The sequence below is a fragment of the Aricia agestis genome, chromosome 8 (genome assembly GCF_905147365.1).
Source record: "Aricia agestis chromosome 8, ilAriAges1.1, whole genome shotgun sequence".
Lineage (NCBI taxonomy): Eukaryota > Metazoa > Arthropoda > Insecta > Lepidoptera > Lycaenidae > Aricia > Aricia agestis.
This window is the reverse complement of record NC_056413.1, coordinates 13,273,242-13,296,761: the sequence shown is the minus strand read 5'-3', so window position 1 is coordinate 13,296,761 and position 23,520 is coordinate 13,273,242. Positions and strand designations below refer to the sequence as shown.

The 23,520-nt window shown below is 36.9% G+C and overlaps 1 protein-coding gene across 2 annotated transcripts; it reads right to left on the bottom strand.

Annotated features, from left to right (window-relative positions):
• Nucleotides 1-2,429: 2,429 nt before the first annotated feature.
• Nucleotides 2,430-22,932, bottom strand: LOC121729429 (ATP-binding cassette sub-family F member 1). 2 transcript variants are annotated; one of them, XM_042117943.1, is made up of 17 exons: nt 22,621-22,932; nt 22,405-22,521; nt 22,093-22,191; nt 21,830-21,946; nt 21,071-21,187; nt 20,493-20,590; nt 20,019-20,196; nt 18,452-18,739; nt 15,376-15,452; nt 12,527-12,675; nt 9,703-9,786; nt 8,779-9,016; nt 8,143-8,320; nt 6,448-6,626; nt 3,904-4,137; nt 2,960-3,118; nt 2,430-2,650 (listed from the first exon to the last, which is right to left on the bottom strand). In XM_042117943.1, exons 1-17 carry the CDS (start codon nt 22,841-22,843, stop codon nt 2,549-2,551), a joined length of 2,637 nt encoding a protein of 878 aa, XP_041973877.1. In that variant the 5' UTR covers nt 22,844-22,932; the 3' UTR covers nt 2,430-2,548. The 2 variants fall into 2 exon arrangements, with proteins under 2 accessions (XP_041973877.1, XP_041973878.1); XM_042117944.1 differs by having other exon boundaries at nt 21,071-21,184.
• Nucleotides 22,933-23,520: the final 588 nt, after the last annotated feature.

The window sequence follows — 23,520 nt, the reverse complement described above, 5'->3', positions numbered from 1 at the left end:
TAATGCCTTAAACATTTTAATAGAAACCAAACATAACTTTTATAAATTCGGTATTCAAATCATTTAAGAGATTAAAATGAGCTTGCCAATCGCGCACAGCTCAAATAAATATTCAGCGTTCATATTTCACAAAAGCAGATTTAGTCGGGTAGGTATTCAAATTCTCTAAAACACATTTTTTGCCCCTCAAAGGAAAGGACACTAATTTTCTTTCGAGACTTAAAGAAGCTTCCTTCGAGAAGTGGAAAAAAGTTACAATCGTAAAGGGAATTTGCGTTTTAAATCCTCTAATGAAGCCGAGAAGTTTGCGAGGGGCGAAAGGCTGAACAAATTGAGGAAAAAACTCCGAAGTGGCCGCGCCCGTGAATAAAAATATCAGGTTTCTTAATCGCTTTAAAACTTTCTTAAAAGACAAAGTTATGTTTTAGCTTTTAGCTGGTAATCATCAGCATTCATTGTAAAGTAATCCAAGCGTGTGTTTTCATTGAAAGTATTGTATTAATTGTTTGTTCTAAAAAATTTTATTTTGTAATCTGTTTACTTTACTAGGGCCGCGCTGGACTAGGTCTATGACAAAATTCGCTGAACTCAAAAAAACTATAATAATCCTTATGTTGGGTTGGACCAGAGTCGTGGTTAAAGTTAAAGTTATGGTTATAGTTAAAGCTAAATTTAACTTTAACTTTGACCGGAGAAATTGACAGATGACAGCTAGTCCAACAAGGTTATAAATGAACGTGGGCTGTGCACTGCTAGTAAAGGAGAACTGTCAAAAATTGCGTTTTTGTATGATGACAGCGTTAGTTCCTTTTTTCGCCACGTGCATTTAAAACCTTGTCGAGCTCTATGGTTATGGTCAAATATGGCGTCTTGATGGCGTCCATTTTTAACTTTAACCAAAGATTTGACATTTTGCACTGTAGTTAAAGTTATAGTTAAAGTTAGTTGGTGCAACCCAACCTAAGACTGGGTTGCACCAACTAACTTTAACTTTAACCTTAACTATAACCGGAAAAATTGACAGATGTCGTATGAGAATATGGGGTGTTTGGACGCCATATTTAACTTTAACTTTACCCACGCCTCTGGTGCAACCCAGTCTTATAATTTCTAGCAGCTCGCGCGCAAAGTTTACTTGACAAAACTGTCGTGTGTATTTTTTTTGATGGGCGTAACAACACAACAAACGGCACACAGTCGGCCGAATTAATAAACTAGAGATAAAGACAGAACTTACATTATTCATGTTGTATACTCAGACCAAATAAATTTTGTTTGGTCTGAGGTTGTAATAAGTGTCTTTGTATTACAATATTCTGCTTCGAAAATATGAAAGCGTCGAACAGCGAATGCGCTTCGAATCTGGTCCTGTCTTGTTTGGCTTTGATTAAGCAGTTATGGCCTAATAACTTCTCGTTGCAAATGGAATAAAACACGTTTTGTATAAAAACTTTCATATAAATATTTATTTTATGAAACATACGATTACATTGAACAACAGTTATTAACTGCAGCAGTCTTAAATGACTTCATTTAACTACCAATGCAAAACATAGATTATTTAAGAAGAAAAGTATTTTCTAAAAGTACCAGAAGACGTAGTAGTTTCTAGTAGTACTAATAATCGAGTTGAAACTTGAAAGTAACAAAATTTGAAGTAAGTATATTCGAAATGACATTGGAATGAGTTTTTATAGTCGTGCATTTAAAATATTAAAAACATTTCAATTCTAAGATTAAAAACCATTATATTTCGTAGAAGCACCAGACATTCCGATACCTACTCACTGAAATCGCTATCTACATTTTATTCATATTTACATTTTAATACACGTTTTTAATTAAAAATATTAGGTACTATTTTTGCAGATTCAGTAAACATTAAAGTATATATTTAAAAAAATCACGGATTAAATTTAAAAAAGGATGACTGCCAACTGCTAATACAACAAGTTTATGTTCTAATTTTATTATATTTTGATTTCAACTTTATTACAGTTCTGATGCAGTCTCGGTTTACGGCCGTTCCCAATATTTGATCTATCTCTGGTTTTGCCCTTCTAGAGATAGGAATAGCTCACAATAGACATTAGAGACATATATTTTATGTCAATTCAATGTTAGCTGCGGTCGTATGTCATACCAGAGATCACGGAATATATAACACTAACGGCCATTCCCAATATTTGATCTATCTCTGGTTTTGCCCTACTAGAGATAGGAATAGCTCACAATTGACATAAAATATATATCTCTAATGTCTAATGTGAGCTATTCCTATCTCTAGTAGGGCAAAACCAGAGATAGATCAAATATTGGGAACGGCCGTTAAGGAAGGGCCATAGCAAGTAAGTTTAATTGAAACTGCTGTCGTTTGACGTTTGTTTGACGTATACGAGAATACTATTTTGTTTGAACCGTACTAGATCGAAGCTGTATTATTGTTGAATTTCAGTACTGTAATGAGAGTACTGAATTGAGTATTCTCAAGTAATGGCGCAATTTAATTCCACGTTTAATAATGACTCTAATCTCGTGTGCATAAGGTCTACTGTTGGACGGCGGCGTTGGCGATAATGGAAGGCGAGTTGATGGTTTCTCCGAGACTCTCCAGCAGCTCTTTCCTGTAGTCGTCGAAATCACCGTCAACCTGTGGAACAAACATTATTTTATACTTACTACCCGGTTTATGTGTACATTTTATAATTATTTTTAATAGACCTAGTCTGACTAGAGCAGAGCTTTTAATCATATTTCATTCGACGTATGGAATTCGATATAAGGCATCGAAAATGCTATGGTGCTATGGCTCAAAGTAACACGACACTTATGACGTCATTACGGTGCCGAGTCAACAATCATTTCGATCGGGTTTTTAAATGATGAGGCGCTCGTCGTGCGACACGATGATAGCGCACAATGATGACGCGTCACTCACAACAACAACAAACACACTCACCTCGTTGATGGTCTGGTCCTCGATGACGTGCAGCGTGCAGTCCGTTTCGCGGATGAGGCGCTCGTCGTGCGAAACGATGATGACGCCGCCCTTGTACTCGTTGATCGCCTCCGCCAGCGCGTCGATGCTCTCGATGTCCAGGTTGTTCGTCGGCTCGTCCTACACAATGACAGGTGTGTTCCAAAATTTAAACATCATAGAACAGTGATATATTATGACGAGATTCGACTGGTTTACGAGACGTCAAATCGCACTGACAAATAATCAATCAACCTGCCAAAGTCACGACGATTGATTGTGATCGACAAATTGCCAAGCAATTTGGTAGGTGTGCTTGAATGTTTTTTTCCAACAAGATCAATAGCTTTTTTTTTTTTATGAAATAAGGGGGCAAACGAGCAAACGGGTCACCTGATGGAAAGCAAGTTCCGTCGCCCATGAACAGTCGCAGCATCAGAAGAGCTGCAAGTGCGTTGCCGGCCTTTTAAGAGGGAATAGGGTAATAGGGGATGGTAGGGAAGGGAAGGGAATAGTTGAGGGTAGGTAAGGGAATAGGGTAGGGGTTAGGGGATTGGGCCTCCGGTAAACTCACTCACTCGGCGAAACACAGCGCAAGCGCTGTTTCACGCCGGTTTTCTGTGAGAACGTGGTATTTATCCGGTCGAGCCGGCCCATTCGTGCCGAAGCATGGCTCTCCCACGTATAAGCTGGAAAAATGTTAATACTATCTTGGTTTTTACGCCATTAGCACCAGGAACACCGCAAACATCGCTAACATCGCTAAAGTAGCTGACAAATCTATCTTTCATGCCAAACGGTTATTCGTTCTGTATATTGTGGTAATGAGCGTCGGTGCCCTCACACACTTAGGCCAGTGTTTTATTTGCTAAAACTTTGTACAAAAACCAAACTACACTACAATTACGACAAATACAACAACTCACCAATATAACCACATCAGGTGCCATCAAGGTCAGCTCGGCCAAGGCCACTCGGGCCTTCTGTCCTCCGCTGAGGTCTTTCATCTTGATGGTGTGTGCGTGCGAGGCCAGCCCGAACGTGCCGAGCGCCTTGCGGGCTTTCTCATACTGCAGCCCGAATAAACGCTGTAGGTACTCCGCCGGAGATTCTTCTGCCGTTAGATGTTCACCGGAATGCTGGTCGAAGCGACCTATCCTCTGTACATAGAAATTGGTATATGAAGTCGTGAGTACTAACGCCATCTAGTGGTAGGTACTAAAATTATATATTACCTAGACTCTGTGTATATTTCACTAGCTGACAGCTGTTGCCCGCGACTTCGTCCGCGTGGACTTCAGTTTATAGCGCGTGATGTCAACAAAATTGATGTCAAAAGCTTTTATAAAAAAACCCTGGCACCCCGGCCCTTAAATCAAAACAGCTGTGCAGTGTGCATACCTATAATATTTCAATTTTTTAAATTAATCTTTATATTTTATGCCAAATTTTTAGGCTTATTTAGCCCCTCAATTACACAACTTTACCCAACTTAAACTATTTAATATTTATTATTGATATTTGATAGGTTTAAGGTTACGTCACTTCATAGATAAAGTACTGATTTACTAAATAACAATCGGAAAAATTGAGTATGAGATAATACCACCTCTTATAGAACGACTTCTGGGCAAGCGTTAGCGCGATGTAGGAAACGCGCGGCGCCATTTATTTTGGATTTTTTGGAACTAACTTAATTTGAACAAATTTACGCATTTTCACCCCCTTACAACGCTTTTTTCCAGTAAAAAAGTAGCCTATGTCCTTTCTCAGGCTTTAGATTATCTGTACCTATACAAAATTTCATTACAATCGGTTAGGTAGTTTTGGCGTGAAAGCAAGACAGACAGACAGACAGCGATACTTTCGAATTTATAATATTAGTATAGAAATTTTTTAAATTAATCTTTATATTTTATGCCAAATTTTTTAACTTATTTAGCCCCCAATTACACAACTTTACCCACAAACTATTTATCATTGATAGGTTACGTCACTTCATAGATAAAGTACTGATTTAATAAATAACGTAAAAAAGAAATAACAATCGGAAAAAAATTGAGTATGAGATAATACCACCTCTTATAGAACGACTTCTGGGCAAGCGTTAGCGCGATGTAGGAGACGCACGGTGCCGTCTATTATGGATTTTTTGGAACTAACTTAATTTGAACAAATTTACGCATTTTCACCCCCTTACAACGCTTTTTTCCAGTAAAAAAGTAGCCTATGTCCTTTCTCAGGCTTTAGACTATCTGTATACAAAATTTCATTACAATCGGTTCGGTAGTTTTGGCGTGAAAGCGAGACAGACAGACAGAGATACTTTCACATTTATAATATTAAGTATAGATAGCCTTTCTCGATAAATGGGCTATTTAACACTGAAAGAACTTTTCAAATCCGACCAGTAGTTCCTGAGATTAGTTAGCGCGTGCAAATAAGCCATTTCAAATAATTTCTCCCGTTTTTTCCACACTTTTATCTATTTCTTCTCTCCTATTAGTCTTAGCGCAATAAAATATAACCTATAGCCTTTCTCTATAAATGGGCTATTCAACACTGAAAGAACTTTTCAAATCCGACCAGTAGTTCCTGAGATTAGCGCGTTCAAATAAGCCATTTCAAATATTTTCTCCCGTTTTTTCCACACTTTTCTCTATTTTTTCGCTCCCATTAGATTTAGCGTGATAAAATATAGCCTATAGCCTTCCTCGATAAATAGGCTATCTAACACTGAAAGAATTTTTCAAATCGGACCAGTAGTTCCTGAGATTAGCGCGTTTAAATAAGCTCTTTCAAATAATTTCCTCCCGTTTTTTCAACACTTTCCTCTATTTCTCCGCTCCTATTAGTATTAGCGTGATAAAATATAGCCTATAGCCTTCCCCGATAAATGGGCTATCTAACACTGAAATAATTTTTAAAATCGGACCAGTAGTTCCTGAGATTAGCGCGTTCAAATAAGCCATTTCAAATATTTTCTCCCGTTTTTGCCACACTTTTCTCTATTTTTTCGCTCCCATTAGATTTAGCGTGATAAAATAAAGCCTATAGCCTTCCTCGATAAATAGGCTATCTAACACTGAAAGAATTTTTCAAATCGGACCAGTAGTTCCTGAGATTAGCGCGTTTAAATAAGCTCTTTCAAATAATTTCCTCCCGTTTTTTCAACACTTTCCTCTATTTCTCCGCTCCTATTAGTATTAGCGTGATAAAATATAGCCTATAGCCTTCCTCGATAAATGGGCTATCTAACACTGAAAGAATTTTTCAAATCGGACCAGTAGTTCCTAAGATTAGCGCGTTCAAACAAACAAACTAACAAACTCTTCCGCTTTATAATATTAGTATAGATTTTCAATCTTGAAAAGTTTTTGTCCTTGAAAAATTTACGATCCCCGATAAACGAATTTTGGCGCAACGGAGTTGCGGGCGAAATGTATTAGAAATATACATCAATATCTCACCAATCGATGGTTCCTGATAAGTTCCCCGCGCACGGGACTCAGGTCGCCCACCAGCAGCTTGAGGAAGGTGGACTTGCCGACGCCGTTGGGGCCCACGATGGCGATACGACTGCTCAGGTCTATGCCGAAGTCCACGCCGCGGAACAGCGGCTTATGCCCGGGGAAGTTGAAGTCCACGTCTGGGGAGATAGTGGTATTCAATCATAGAGAAGCACCGCGCTCTTACCTTTGATTTGAAATTCGAAATTCGAAAAGATGCGGATTTCGTTCCTAGGCGGCGTATTCTCATGCGTGGAATGTTGCTTAGCATCGCATGACGCATCCCACTCGCGCGTGGACTTGCGGTACCGCGAGTCGAGGCGACGCGTCATATTTTCAGCCTACAGCATATTCACCTCTAATTTTAAAATCCAATATATACAAATTTCAAATAAATTCAGTTCATTTATTTTGCTCACGTGCGTTACATTAAATTAGGTCTTAAAAACTTATGCTGTGTAAATAAGGAAGCGCGAATGAGCGTCAAAAAACCTATAACGCGCGTCGATGCATGAGCACCATGCCTAACGTGACCATTTGATTTTTTTGTCAGAGCGTGACATCTACAGATTTACCCTATATAAACAAAATATGGCAGAATAACCACATTTGTTGTATGGGAGTGCGTTACTTCCAGGCATTTCAAACATATTAATACTTTTAAATCGTCGTTTGGTTTGTTTGCAAAAGCGGGACAATTTCGGCCTCGCGGGGGAAGCGGGACAGATTGCCTGAAAGCGGGACTGTCCCGCCCAAAGCGGGACGTATGGTCACGTTAACTATGCCGCATAATGCGCTCTAATGCTGCAATAGAAAACCCGGGTTTTCTTGTATATGTCGCAGCCAACTGGTGTAAATAGCCGTTCAATCAAACAGCTAGCCCTTTTACTGAACAACGCCATTCAATCACACGTCTAGCTTTTTAATTGAATATTTAAGTCGCTCAAAACACTACAGCTGATTCAAAAGCAGCAGCAAATGTTTGATTGAATTAGTTCAGCGCTTAAAAAGGCAGAAATTATAAAGGAACATACAAGTGAATCAAAATTTAAACAAATATTTGAGGAGAAATTACGGGATAATGAAATGCATCACCAAGGTATTTATTGCAATTTTGTTCAAAATGAGTTAGAATACAATTTCTTCTGCTTGTTATCATTACGCTTGTGTAATAATAACACTAAACTTATGGTTTTAAACAAGTCGACTGCGACATAAATTATACCATCGAAAAAATTGATTCTGAATGGGCAATTGCCGGACCTACGTCATTTGGGGGGATTATGTCAGTTCAATGTTTGTGAACTCGGCTGGGTTTCACATAACGCGACCAAATTACGTAGGTCCGCCATCTACCCTATGTCACAACTTCTCTGAATAGAATATAATTTATTTATTTCCAAGAAATTTGTTACAAGGTGGTACAAGTTTACTGTGGTACAAAATTTCTGCCTATCAGGCGTGGAAATAGTGTCTGATAGTACATTGGTTAGGCCTGGGAATAGGTTTTCATCTCCTTTTTATATTGATACTAGAAATAATTTATACGACAAAACAACGTTTGCCGGGTCAGCTAGTTTTATTCAGAATGTCTACCAAATTCTGATATTGTCATCATCCCTAGTGGAAAACCCGGGTTATCTTGTATATACTCACTGTGCAGTCCCAGGATGGGCGGCTGCAGCGGCGGCGGGTCGGGGAAGGAGAACTTGACGATGTATTCCTTGGGGCGCTGCAGCAACGTCACCGGCGCCGCGCCCTCCGCCTCTTCCTCGCGGTTCTTGCTGCGGTTCTTCTCCTGCTTGCGGGTTAGAGCCTCCTTCTGTTTCTTCTCCTGTTACATAGAGAAGGAAAATTGGTAACAGATAACCCGATGAAGTTACTACATCAATTTCTTGCTAATATAAACCTTTCCTGGACTTCCATTTCAAGAGCAAAATTAGACAAATTGATTCAACCGTTCATTTTTCTTTCTGCATTTTTAATTATGAAGATAATATTATATTTAATTTTATCAAATCTACTAACATTTAACAATAAAAACCTATAAGTAAGTGGACTTTACCGATACTAGGTCCGAGGGTCGAAATTACATTTCAAAAAAGAGTAGACGCCGAATACAATTTTTAAATTATAAAAAAAGCATGAAGAGCAAATTGAATCAAATAAAAAATGTATCAGAGTGATAATATTTAAAGTGCACAAGCGTTATCTGTAAAAACACGAGGCAAAAAGTGAAATATCACTTTGTTGTGTTACACCCTGTATTAGCTTAATGTTAACAAAACTTACAGCTTGCTTCTTCGACTGTCCGTGGGCCTTCAACTCTTTAAGTCTCTTCTCCTGTTTTTCATACTCCTTGATCATTTCCTTCCGTTTTTGTGCGTACATTTTCTTGAACATTGAGTAGTTGCCCTTGTAGTAGAATAACTTTTGTTGGTCCAAGTGTATGATTTCATTACAAACGTTGTCTAAGAAGGACTGGTCGTGAGAAACGACTAGCAGCGTCTTCTTCCAGCCTTGTAAGTAACTGCGAAGATGTATTGCATTAAAATATGACACAATCAAAGCAATCCATTTGCAGATGGCGGACCAATCATTGATTCGGTTATTCATTTTCAATGGGATCTGTCGGCTGGGTTTAACATAACGCAAACAAATTAATTTGAATATGAATGCTTCTTTAATAGGACTAGAGATCGCCCAATGGTCGAAATTCGACCTTAATCTCAACGGCATTAGGACTACTACCTATATTTTGTAAAAAAAATTGGCTTTATCATATTTTTTTCAACTCTCATCTCTGGGACTCAGCTGATCTCAGACTGGCCGTGCAAGCATTGTCTAATAGTATCTCAGATTCAATAAAAAAAACTATAATGCATTTCCAATTTGTCACCTTGTTGTCAACAGACTTCAACCATAAATAAAAGTGTATAAATCGTATTTATAGGTTTGTCACTCAAAAATCTGTCATTTTTCCTAGTGTGTGTGTTGTAGTGTGTGTAATGTTTTATTTGTTAAAAAAATGTATGATAAAAGCATAATTTCAAAATAATATTAGCTCGATGCACTCCTTCGCCATATAAACTATAACTGTGCAAAATTTCATTTACCTACATTTCCCCATTTTTCGTCAAAGGGGATACAAAGTTTTTGGCTCACGTATTAATATATAGATGTTAGTAATAAACAAAGAAGTTGAAGGATACTTACTTGTCTAACCAAATTACAGCGTTGAGATCCAAGTGGTTTGTAGGTTCATCGAGAAGTAGTAAAGTTGGTTCCACATACAGAGCTCTGAAAAAGAAAAGGCTCTTAGTGCCCATTCAATAACACTTAAATGTAAGATAACTTATAGTTATACTAGATGTCCCGCGCGGCTTCGCCCGCGTAAATTAGAAATTTTACAGAATCCGTAGGTACATTTTGCCATAAAAAATATTTCCCCCGTTTTTCCCACATTTTCCTGAGTTTCTTCTGTCGTATTAGTCTTAGAGTAATAATATAATATAACCTTCTCGATAAATGATGAGTCTTACTCGATAAATGATCTATCTAACACTGAGATAAGTTTTTAAATCGGACCTGTAGTTTCTGAGATTGACGCGTTCAAGCAAACATACTCTTCAGGTTTATAATATTAGGTAGATATAGATTTTTTTTAATTATCGCTTGACAAACTCGAGTCTCGATCTAAAAGACTATGAAATGGTATAATATGGTAGTGATGATGATGATGATGATGATGAAGAATGTAATTTGCATAGTAGCATATGCTTTCTGTTCTTAAAACAACGCCGAAACTCCCAAACTTGTATCTATAAAGAATCAGGAATTCTCTCAGCACCTTCCGAACCACGATATACCAGGTATATCTCGGTGCAAAATCTTACTTGTTGGTAGCATATGCTTAGAATACTTCTCACGAAACCGAAGTCACCATATGTTTCCCTATAAGTTTTGAGGAGTTCCCTCGATTACTTAAGGATCCTTCATCAGATCACCACTTTTCTGAATATAATACCAAATTGGGATGATACCCTATATACCAAAAGAAAAATTTTGAAAATCGGTTAACAAACGGCGGAGTAATCGTTGAATATAAGAAAACGAACATAACACCTCCCCCATTTTGAAAGTCGGTTAAAATTGTAGCCTATGTGTTATTTATTTAATATTTTAATCAGCACATGAATTGAATAACAAATTTTTTTTCAAATTAATCGTAGCACCATCTGTCAGGACAAACTAAAATTGAAATAGAATAATATTGAATGCGATGATAGCGCCGTCCGCCGGATCTAATGTAAAACATTCCAAAATCAACAACTCCTTATAAATAAGAAATTAATTGAAAAAACATTTTCCAGTAGACCAAACTGTAAATCTAAACCATTCTCGAATCTCCACGAACACACACAAAAAATTTCATCAAAATTGGTCCAGTCGTTTAGGAGGAGTTCAGTCACATACACACGCACACAAGAAATATATATATTAAGATTTTGTCTGTCACTTGATGTAGATACGAGGGCTGCTATTTATGTATCCGGAACTGGCCACTTACAAGAACAATATTTAAAAAGTAATTACAACATTTGAAAATAGAACTCTTTGGTTGAAGAATACATTTTGTTTCATGTGACTGTCAATTATTTTTCCATTGTGGCGTCATTTTGAAAATTGCGTGTCTTCATTTGCCATGGATTTAACGCGTTAACATTTTCGTGCAATGATTTACTACGATTTTCGGTGTGGGCTAAATCAACAACAGTGCTTTATTCAACTCACCGCAACTTTTGGAGATGAAGCACCATCAAAAACCACTGTTTATCACTGGTACAGTGAGTTTAATCGTGGGCGGTCTATGCTCACGGATGAAAATAAAGAAGGTCGCCCAAAAACAGCTGTTGTCCCACAAAATATAGATGCTGTGCGGGAACTAATAATGCGTGATCGTCATGTTACATATCGCGAGATAGAGGCGTCCTTAGGCATAAGTATAACGAGCATACATAAGATATTACACGAACATTTGGCTGTAAAAAAAATATGTTCGCGTTGGATTCCGCACAACTTGACAATCGATCAAAAACGGGCTCGTGTCGATTGGTGCAAAAAAATGATAAAAAAATACAACCGTGGTACGTCAAAAGCCGTTTATAATATCTACACAGGTGATGAATCTTGGATCTATGCATATGACCCCGAAACTAAACAACAGTCAACGGTGTGGGTGTTCCAAGATGAGCCGAAACCAACAAAAGTTACTCGTGCAAAAAGTACTTTGAAGCAAATGGTCGCCTGTTTTTTTGGAATTAATGGACATGTGGCTATAGTGCCATTAGAGAATCGTAAAACGGTTAATTCTGAATGGTATACGACCATTTGTTTACCAGAAGTCTTTGAAGAAATAAGAAAGGACAACCGACAACGCAGAATCATATTACATCACGACAATGCTAGCTGTCACACCTCAGCTGAAACAACTCAGTTTTTGGAGGGTCAAAAGATCGAATTGACTGGTCATCCGCCGTACAGCCCTGATTTGGCACCTAACGATTTCTTTTTATTTCCATACGCGAAGAACAAATTACGTGGTCAACGTTTTTCGAGCCGCGAAGAGGCTGTTGATGCGTTCAAAATGCGCGTTTTGGAGATACCTTAATCAGAATGGAAAAAGTGCTATGAAAATTGGTTCCAGCTTATGCAAAAGTGTGTCGATCATCGCGGCGAATATTTTGAAAAGCAATAAAACCATATTAAATTATATATGTTTGTTTCTTTTTTTAATTCCGGATACATAAATAGCAGCCCTCGTAAGTAGCGATAATTAGTAAGTTGTGATTAGGGACTCTTAATTATCTCATATCAATTTTACTGATTAAATGTAATTTGATCAAAATAGTAATCCTGGCATACAAACTTTGATCAAGTTCTTAACCACTCTAGGGTTTATTATTAGGGTTAAAATTTTTGAACCGTTTATCACTTTTGCCTTTTTTATATACATATAGGGATTTTTTTTAATAAATACCTCGCTAAAGACACTCTCATACGCCAACCTCCTGAGAAGTTTTTGGTGGCTCTGTTCTGCATTTCCCGGCTGAAGCCCAAACCGGCCAGTATACGGCGCGCTCTCGGCTCCGCGGAGTCGGCGCCTATGGCTTTCAATTCTGCGTACACCTACAAATAAATGTAAAACTGAGTGTGTGCCAGGGTGAAAGACAGTGTTTTTCAACCTGGGGGTCACGAAGCTTCTCTAGGGGGGTCGCCAAGGGTCAAGATAACAATAAACATCCTAAATAGAAGAATTTTAAGAAAAATATAGTAAGAATATGTTATTAAACAAACATGCAAAAACAGAGGGTGGAAGGCGCGAAATATTTTTAACCATCCTGAGAGTCGCATCATGAAAAAGGTTGAAAAACACTGGTGTAAGAAGTGAAAATTTTTTGACATTAATTTTCACTTTTCTATTCATACTAATATTATAAATGCGAAAGTATCTCTGCCTGTCTGTCTGTCTGTCTCGCTTTCACGCCAAAACTACTGAATCGATTGCAATGAAATTTTGTACACAGTTATTCTAGAGTCTGAGAAAGGACATAGGCTACATTTTGATGTGGGAAAATATCTTATTTCCATGAAAATATCGATGAAAATTAAATCGCATTGCGCGTGGCCAGCGCTCATCCCGGGGGTCCTGGGTTCGAGTCCCGCAGGCGGAACAAAAAGTTTTCAATATTTCTGGGTCTTGGATGTGTATTAAAATAATATTTCAAAAATCTTAAATATATTTTATGTATAATATTATAAAAAATCCAGAAATATATCGATGCAATGAAAATTTCAGTTCTAATACGATTCAACAGATGGCGTTTTATTTTTTACTTCATTGTAACAGAACTAATCATACTTATTAGTTATTATGTTTTTGTTTCTAGTTTTTAATACGTTAGAATATTATGTTTAATAATATTATCACTTGGTATAATAATAATCAATCTATCTTATATTATTCAATTCCTACTGCATTTCTAATATATGTGACAAGTTGACAGCGAAGGCGCTCTAAAATAAAGGAGTTCGAGTGTACCGTGTTGGCCTATATTCCATCCAGAAAATATAATATTATCAATGCAATCAACATTTTAATTCTAATATATGAAAACAGATGGCGTTTTATTTTTTTACTTCATTATTGTAACAGAACTAATCATACCTACTTTATTATATATTGTTTTTATTCATAACTAGCTGTTGCTCGCGACTTCGTCCGCGTGGACTTTAGTTTATAGCGCGCGGTGTCAACACAATTTGTGTCAAATTTAAAAAAACTTTTTAAAACCCTGGTAAGTGGTACCCCTCTTAGGGCCGCGTTACACCGGAATGGCAGCGCTGAAAGTGCTCGCCTCGCCGCTGCCATTCCGGTGTAGCGCGGCCCTTAATTAATCAAAATACCCAAAACCAGCTGTGCAGTGTGCACATAATCTATACTAATATTATAAATGTGAAAGTATCTCTGTCTGTCAGTCTGTCTGTCAGTCACGCTTTCACGTCAAACGCCAAAACTACCGAACCGATTGTAATGAAATTTTGTATACAGATAGTCTAAAGCCTGAGAAAGGAGATAGGCTACTTTTTTACTGGAAAAAAGGGTTGTAAGGGGGTGAAAATGCATAAATTTGTTCAAATTAAGTTAGTTCCGAAAATTCATAATAGATAGCGCCGTGCGTCTTCTACATCGCGCTGACGCTTGCTCAAAAGTCTTTCTATAAGACGTGGTATCATCTTCCATTTAAGTTTCGATTTTTTTCGATTGTTATATCTATTCTACGGTATTAAATAACTCAATACTTTATCTGTGCAGTGACGTAACCTTAAACCTATAAATGATAAATAGTTTATGGGTAAGGCTGCGTTTCCACTGAAGCGGAGCGGAGCTTAGCGGTGCCCGAATTGACTAATCGTGCTATTCCAGCGGAATGCCAGCAAAGATTTTGAGTATTTTCGAGCATGGTGAATGGTGATTGGTCAATTCGACACCGCTAAGCTCCGCTCCGCTTCAGTGGAAACGCAGCCTTACCCATAAACTATTTATCATTTATAGGTTTAAGGTTACGTCACTGCACAGATAAAGTATTGAGTTATTTAATACCGTAGAATAGATATAACAATCGAAAAAAATCGAAACTTAAATGGAAGATGATACCACGTCTTATAGAAAGACTTTTGAGCAAGCGTCACCGCGATGTAGAAGACGCACGGCGCTATCTATTATGAATTTTCGGAACTAACTTAATTTGAACAAATTTATGCATTTTCACCCCCTTACAACCCTTTTTTCCAGTAAAAAAGTAGCCTATCTCCTTTCTCAGGCTTTAGACTAAAGTTGTGTAATTGGGGGGCTAAATAAGCTTTAAAATTTGGCATAAAATATAAAGTTTATTATAAAAAAATGAAATACTTATTGTGTGCACACTGCACCGCTGTATTGATTTATGGGGTACCAGGGTTTTTTTATAAAACCAATTTTGTTGACATCGCGCGCTATAAACTGAAGTCCACGCGGACGAAGTCGCGGGCAACAGCTAGTTATTTATAACTTTACAGAAATTGGGTAGATGAGGCTGAAGGAAATTAAATTAATGCCGAATAATTGAGTTTTCATGAAGTATTGAAGGAATGTTCTTCGCATTGATCTGTTTGTTCTTTAACATACTTTGAACATTTTGCAAATCGAGTTAGCCGTGTATGAAGTCACGAAAACGCGTAGGCCACGGTTAACGGTTTTCGTAGGTTTCAATACGACAAAGAAGTTTCACTAAAGTGAAACAAATATTGAGTTTTTAAAAAAACTCAATATTTGTTTGTGTAACTAACCTCGTTTAATCTGTCCTGTTTCTTGAGATCACCTTTTTCGATTTCAGCTTCCAATTCTTTACATTCTTTCATCAGTTCTGGAAAAAAAGTGTTTAATTAAAACGAGCAATTCTTTAAAATACTTACAAATGAAGACAATGTGTGTGGATGAACCAAGTAACTAACATTTTACAACATAAAAGCAATTACTCATTTTTAACCCCCGACTCTGTGTGTCTGTCTATCGGTCTGTGGCATCATAGCTCCCGAAGGAATGAACCAATTTCAATTTAGTTTTTTTTTCATTAAACGTGCGAGTGTTCTTAGACATGTTTGATGAAAGTCAGTTTAGCCGTTCCAAAGTTGTAGGGGTTGAAAGTGGGGAAAAATTACCGAATGACTGCAAATATACTCGAGTGGGGTCTTAAATGAAAGCGCATGTCGTGCATATTACATAACCTCGACCAAATGTACTATCAGAGAAGTTGATTCCTATGCAAATCGGGGACCTAAGTAGTTTGGTTGCGTTACGTCAAACCCAGCTGACAAATCACAATTAACATTGAATTGACATATTCGACCAAATAACGTTGGCACAGTATAGCAATATTATTCCCTACAGTAACGAAACGAATGAGGTGGTCAGATTAGTATGAAGCCAGAGGAAAAAAATTTAAACTCATGATGTATGGCTTATGTTAGTGATAAATTGGCTTTCAAATTATTTTTTTCTCCAACTTTTGAAAAAAAATTTGTTTCTCTGGCTTCATACTAATCTGACCACCTCATCATAAGAAAATCGTTATAACTTCTAAACTATCTGACTTAAAACATTAAAGTAAAAGGATTTTAGAAGATGAAAACTTTCTCTATCTTTTAAAAATAAAAAAGAAACAGATTGAAGTGCTAGATTTTTTACAAAAAGCCATTAATAAAAAATACACTTTTTTTTCTTAAACTTGGGTTTTTCTATGTCTAATTCCACGAAATTTATAACATATTGCCTGTGTAAGCGTAGTCCACAAATTTGGCTATCAAATGAGACCATTTTTATCTTCATAGGATATTTACAAGAGCAGTTCTGGTCAGATTAGTGTGAAAGCCCGAGAAAAACTAAAATGGCTGCCATTTTACAACCATGAGAGAGGGAAAAAATTTGAGGGCCAATTTGTCGATAAAATATGCCATAGATCACGACATTAAAGGATCGGACACCGGTGTCGGGACACATTGTATAGTTGATCAATGATGATGCTAAAAATATTATAAATATTAATTTATATTTTATGCCATAAATTATGAAAACTAAGAGTCTGCCAACTGTTTCAAGTAAAATTCACGTACCCTGCGCTTAAAAGTATCTCTGGTTTTTGACATCCTGATTTCCGGAGGAAGAGCGTTCCAGAGGAGAATAGCCTGGATATTAAAAGAAGAGTGGACGGAACTTGACTTGTAAGAACGGCAACTTAAAAGCTGATTTGAAGTGGATCGGAGGTTTTTATCGTGCCTACTGCAACGGTATTGAAAGTGAGGGGCGAGATATTCGGGAGTATGGGGATGATGCAGCAGTGAATATAGCACACACAGTGCCTGCACAGAGCGGCGTTGACGTACTGGTAACCAGTGTAGCTTGGAGCGATACGAAGAAACATGGTCGTATTTTCGAAGGTTGAATATGAATCGGAGGCAATTATTAAACAATCGGTCGAGTTTATGGAGTTTGTCGGCATTAAGATCTAAACAGCACATGTCACCATAGTTAATTATAGGAAAGATAATGGACTGGACCAGCAAGGTCTTGACCGGAGTGGAAAGGAAATTGAGCCGGTAGATGAATCGTACATATTATGTCGTACTGCCAGATATTTACGTGAAACTTTATTTTTAGATGATTTTAGTTCCCTATTTATAAAATTAATTAACCCATCAAGCCTTATAAGCTCACCGGTGAGCGAGACACAATAGAATAACAATAGATTTCCAAGGATCCACGAATCACGATCGAAGGATTAAAATAATGAAGACGCATTCGAAATTTAGAATATATAAAATATCCAATAATTAATCACACGTCAGGTGTAACAGAAGCACTTCAAAACTCTTATTACGTGCGCGGTAAGGGCGCGGTATGTTACACACTTACACTTGATATGTGTACCTGGGTAGGTAGGTACTAATTATTATGTAACAGGGTATTTGACAGATTTTTAATTTATTTTATATTGTTTCTCTCCTTGTTACACTTCTTACAACGTAAACAATAAAACAGAGATGCAAATACATGCCGCCAAGGCCAACACAATATTAGTGTAAACTGTGAGCCGATATTTATGAAAATTAAATCCTTTTTGTTTTTTTAATCAGATTTACATCCGTACACTGAACATTTATTATAATATCCCATTGTTTATAAGATAAGTTATCGTTTTACAACACAAAATTCGTAGACAACGCGCCAACGTCACCCCTGTTGGCGCAGGTACACAAACTCCGCGAGTTTGTGTACGCGGGCCCGCGCCGCCCGCTTCCCCGCGGGTACCCCTCCGTTGCTCTGCGCAAGTACATTCGTTTCACTACTGTAGAGATATGTCATATTGCTATACTGTGACGTTGGTCTGTCAATTACATAGGAATCAACTTCCTCGATGGTACATTATACTAGTATAGTATGTACCTTTAAAAAGTATGAAAAAATTTTTTTATTAATTAATTAACTTTACCTAGCGGTCTCCACGCGAAGTACTTTTTTGAAATATTAATTACTTATAGGTACTTTAGGATTTATTTTAATTTATTATTTTTTACTTTCTTAAGGAGGGAACTTAATATTTTTTTTTGTGTCGGGGGTTTTTTAAATTTAAAATTTAACTTTTTTCTTTCTAATTTACAAACCTTTTAACTTTTCTACTTCATCGTCTAGCTAATATAATATCTAGCTATACATAGAATCCACCAGCTTATGGTGATTGATGTATCAGACAAATATGTACTCCAACATGCATTTGTAAAAGCTTAGTATAAATATATTTATCGAGGGATCAGGATCTATTAACTATTGACTTTCATAGAATCTGAGATATAGCACTAGAATAAATACCTGTTCTCTTAACATCCGCCTCCAAAATAGTGTCCACTGCGCTCATGTCACTGGCGGTTACTTCTTGTTCACAGATAAGTATGTCTATATGCGGTGGCAGGGGGAAGGCGCGCTGGGCCAAATGCCTCAACAGTGTGGTCTTGCCGTGGCCGTTGGGACCGACCAAACCGTACCTACGACCGTGCGCTATCAACAGGTTGGCATTCACAAACAGATCTTTGCCTTTGGCGGCGATTGAAAAGTTTTCCACTTTTATGTCCACCGCATTCTCTAGTGCTGCCATCTGACCTATAAAAAATTATAACGTTAGAACATTTTATACATTGGCTATCTAAATGTTGATTAACAAGGAAAATATTGTATAGTTATGTGTGTAAACACAGTATGAAAACCTTTTATTATTAAGGGGATAGAGTATAATTTTACAAAAAAGGTATCTAAGGTTGTTATGGGCAATTTGTAAATGAGCTTTATAACTCAAAGAACACTAACTAAATTGGACTTTCCTATGTTGACAACTATTTAATCAGTAATGCTAAGTACTCACATATGGTTTTGCTCGATAGTTTCACTCCAAATCTATACTAATATTATAAAGTGGAAGAGTTTGTTTGTTTGAACGCGCTAATCTCAGGATCTACTGGTCCGATTTGAAAAATTCTTTCGTTGTTAGATGACTCACTTATCGAGGAAGGCGATACTATAAATTATTATCACTCTAGGACCAACAGAAGCGAAGAAACATAGGAAAATGTGGAAAAAACCGGGAAAATTATTTGAAGGCGCTTATCTCGCGAACTACCGGAATTGGATGAATTTTTAAGCTATTTGGCACAGATGTAGAGTAGACCATGATGTGAAGAAACATAGGCTATTTTGTGCGGGAAAATGTACGGTTTCCGAAAAATTTCTCATTAATGCGGGCGAGGCCGCGTGGAACGTCTAGTCGAGTAATAATAACTGTGTGGACCGCAAAACTCACAGCTCGAAGGTTCGCATCGAGCCGGCTCGATGGAATTAAATATATCGATTTAGAATAAAACTATCGAGCAATGCTGAATGTGTAGACGAAATCCCGAGCCGCGGGTTTGGTTTGACGTTATTACTCGATCAAGCAAAACCGTATGTGAGTACTTAGCATAAGGCGTCCATTAGATGGTCATGACCTGGTCAGTCAATTCCATCAATCATGACTTTCGTTTGACTGTTGGTGAGTGTTGAAATTAATTTCACATTACACAAGTCATTCCGACTGATTGTCAGTCATACGCAAAACTTCACAAAGAATACACGTTTTCACGTAAGATAATTATGGACGACTGACTGACGCGTGATTGACGAAATGCCATTAAACATTTACTCAAAAGTCATGATTGATGGTTGCAGAACATAAAAACCAAAATATCCAGATAACTGTCAATCAATTTCATGCAACCATCATCACTGCATTACACGGCAGGTCATTCAACATTCACAGTCATGAACTCATGACTGTGGTTAAACTGGCAGCAAAACCTAACGTGTAATGGATGCCTAACAGAAGTGTACTGCTGAATATGATATTTACCGGCAGTTTTCTGTGCCTGGCTGACTGTGAAGTTGGCGTCCAGGTCGCTGTGGCCCTGCCCACCCTTCTTCGTCATCATCTCCATCTGTTTCTCGTACTCCTGTTGCTTCTTCAATTTTTTCTTCTCCTTGTGACTCATTTTCTTTTCCCCTGCATCGGATTTTTCAGGCACTTTTTCCTACAATTTTTTTTTTAACCATTAAAAACGAAACTACAAAACATTTTTATCCATGTATTAAATGTGTTATGCACAAAACTAAGTTAACGAGATTTCATAAGTAAATAATAATAATAATTAAAGGCAAGCACCCGAGTGTCGTGAATTTTCCCATACAAAAGTAAACAAAAAGTTACTCTTTCAGCGCTGCTACTTTCGCAGCAAAGTCGATACAGGGTACCCATCATACAGATCCCAAAGTACTATCACTTATTTTTGTTACATACTGTATAATTCTGAGTTTCCTTTGAAATTACCTTTTTCTCAACTTCCTCTTCGGGTTCAGAGTCTTTAATTTCAAATTTCTTCAATTCCTCCTCAATATCATCCATGTTATTTTTCTTCTTTTTCTTATCTTAAAAAGGTAAGCCAAAATTAAGTGAACTTCATGGACTCATACTTTAATTGAAGCAACTAGGTCTTATAAATAATAGTATTTTTAAAAGATAAAACAAACTTCAAAATTGTGCATAATTGAATGTTAAAATTCCCTATCTCAAAAGATACTGAACCGATTTTGATGAAACTTGCAGTATTCTCTAATTTGAGCAATACCTAATACAACAAAAAAATCACTTAAATCGGACTTGTAGTTCCAGAGATATGCAAACACAAACATAAAAACATACTGTATACACTTTTAAAAAATCGGTACATTTATTCAGATGTTGATATAAGAGTATAGAGTATAGACTAATATATACAAAAACTGAGCAGTTCTGGAAATATTACATACATTGATAACCTCCTCTTTTTGAAGTCAGATAAAAAAGCAAAAGGCAACCTTGTTGCTTATTTGTGGTATTAAATGTGCAATCAATGGACAATTACTTACCTTTACTTTTAACAATGGGTTTCAATATGTCTTCATCAGAGTCTGCCTTTACTTCTTTATCACTTTCCTCTTTCTCCTCTTTTTCTTCAGGCCAATCTTCTTTCTTGCTTTTAGCTGTAAGAAAAGAAATAATATTCTTTCACAATAACTCATTAACATGATTTTTTCAGACTGTTTATGTCTTAACCCAACAAGCCCCATAAGGACACCGGTGACCGCGACAACAATAGAAAATAACAATAGATTTCCAAGAATCCGCAATCCAAGGATTAATGTGAAAAACCATGAATAAAAAAATTTTATGATCAGTTCAAGATACTATCATACAATCACAAATAATTGATGGTGGATAGTGGCTTTTTGCTTTTGGTCCTGATTTTGACATTGTTAGGGGTCAGTTGGGACCTGGTGGCAATTTCAAGCACACAAAATATTGTAGGTCTCCTAACAATACATGGATCAATTGTTATAATTCTGGTTGTTCTTACTGGGCTAAGTTCCAAACTGAAGGAAGACATCATTATAGCCAGGCTTGAGATTCAAAAAGTGACTCTTGAATAAAACATTTTTATTTTGCAACATCATTAAATTCTACTTCATCAAAAGATGTTGAACATCTTATAAATATTTTAAATCTTATATTATCATAATAATGGAAGGTGATCATAATAAAATCAAAATTTGTTTACTTGGTTTACTCTTCTTATTTGGCAACCATAGTCATGTTATGACTAGTTAATAGAATTAAAAGTTAAATACCTTTTTTACTCTTTGAGCGAGTATTACTGGATACTGGCTTAGTGTCCTCTGGTTCATCCACTTCCATATCTTCTTCAGATTCTGATTCCTCTGCTGCAGACTTCTTTTTATTCTTGCCTTTAATTAATTGTATCTTTTCTCAATATGTAAATTATAGTTACCACCAACTTTCAACATTAATTGTATCTTCAGGAAGAAATTATTAAAGATACATACATATTATTCAATATAAAATATTTTTCATACAACAAATTATAACTTACCTTTCTTTTTACTAACTGGTTGCACAATTTCTTCTTCAGAGTCAACCTTTAATTCTACATCCTTTTCATCACCAGACCAATCATCTTTCTTACCTTTACCTGGAAGAGTTTGTTTACCACTTAGAAATCAAGGCTTACAAAATGTAGTAGTGTTCTCCTTAACAACAATGTTGGTGTGTAGTGGATGTAGTGGATGTCTATTTAAAGCAAAATCTTGAGGCACAGAATTTCATACAAATGTTGACTATTTATGTGAAGTTTCGTTCCTCAATTCGCCGTTCTCGTACAATGAACTACTTGATATTAACATACCTTTTTTCTTCTTGGGTTGTTTAGCTCCTGTTTTTGAAGCTGTACTTGTTGCATTGCTGACGATAGATTTGTCATCATCCTCTTCATTATCTGATAAAGCTTCACCCTTCTTTTTAACTGCAATAAAATATTATAGTAATTATTTGAAATTTTTATACAATATGACGAAATACTAAGTGAAAAACGAGTATGACACATAAACTTGCTCTAACAAACCTTTCTTCTGCGACTTTTTCACCGGTTTCGGAATATCTTCCTCATCAGAAAATTTGTTCTTTAAAATTTCGTCGTCGTCACTAACATCGACGTTGCCTTTACCTTTCTTTTTACCCTTAGCCTTACTTTTAGAGGTTATGTCCTGTGATTCTACACTCAAGGCTTTCTTCTCTTCTAGATCTTCTAAGTCTTGGTTTTTCTTATTGCCCCTTTTTTTAGACATTGTATATTATTATATTTATAAACCGTTTATTTTAAATAAAACAACAAGAACATGAAAATATAATATGAAAAAAGAAATCGACAATTCAAATTTCGATATGAAAAATGACATCTGAATTTGACATTTATACGTCTGTCATGTTGGATTATTTTTTAAAACACGAAATATTATGCTCTATGCTTAGGAGTTTGGAGATGCCATTATTCCAATATCCTTTCTGTGCCTTATCAATTATCATTTAATCTTATCAGGGCTCGCTTCGCTCGCCCTACTCCCTAGTAGTTATAGAATAGTATCTTCACCGTGTGTGATCATGTGATGCGCTGAGCCCCCGCAGACTGCAGACTTTCTGATAGAAAGTCTGCAGTCTGCGGGGGCTCGAAGTCGGAGGCTGCGGGCAATGCAGCCTAATGTCGGCACAACATAATTATAGGCGAACGCGTTGGCCGGCGCGTTGGCCGGAGCGCTGGCCCAATGTGGAAACGGGCGAAATACGGTCTACCGCCAACGCACGAACGCCAGTTCTACACATTGAGCTAGCGCGCCGGCCAACGCGTTCGCCTATATGTAGTACCGACATAAATGCGAGTCAGAAACAGCCAAACTTTCACCTTTGAGTTTTATATATGTACGAGCTTTCGCCCGCGGCTTCGCTCGCGTTAAGAAGTATTATTATA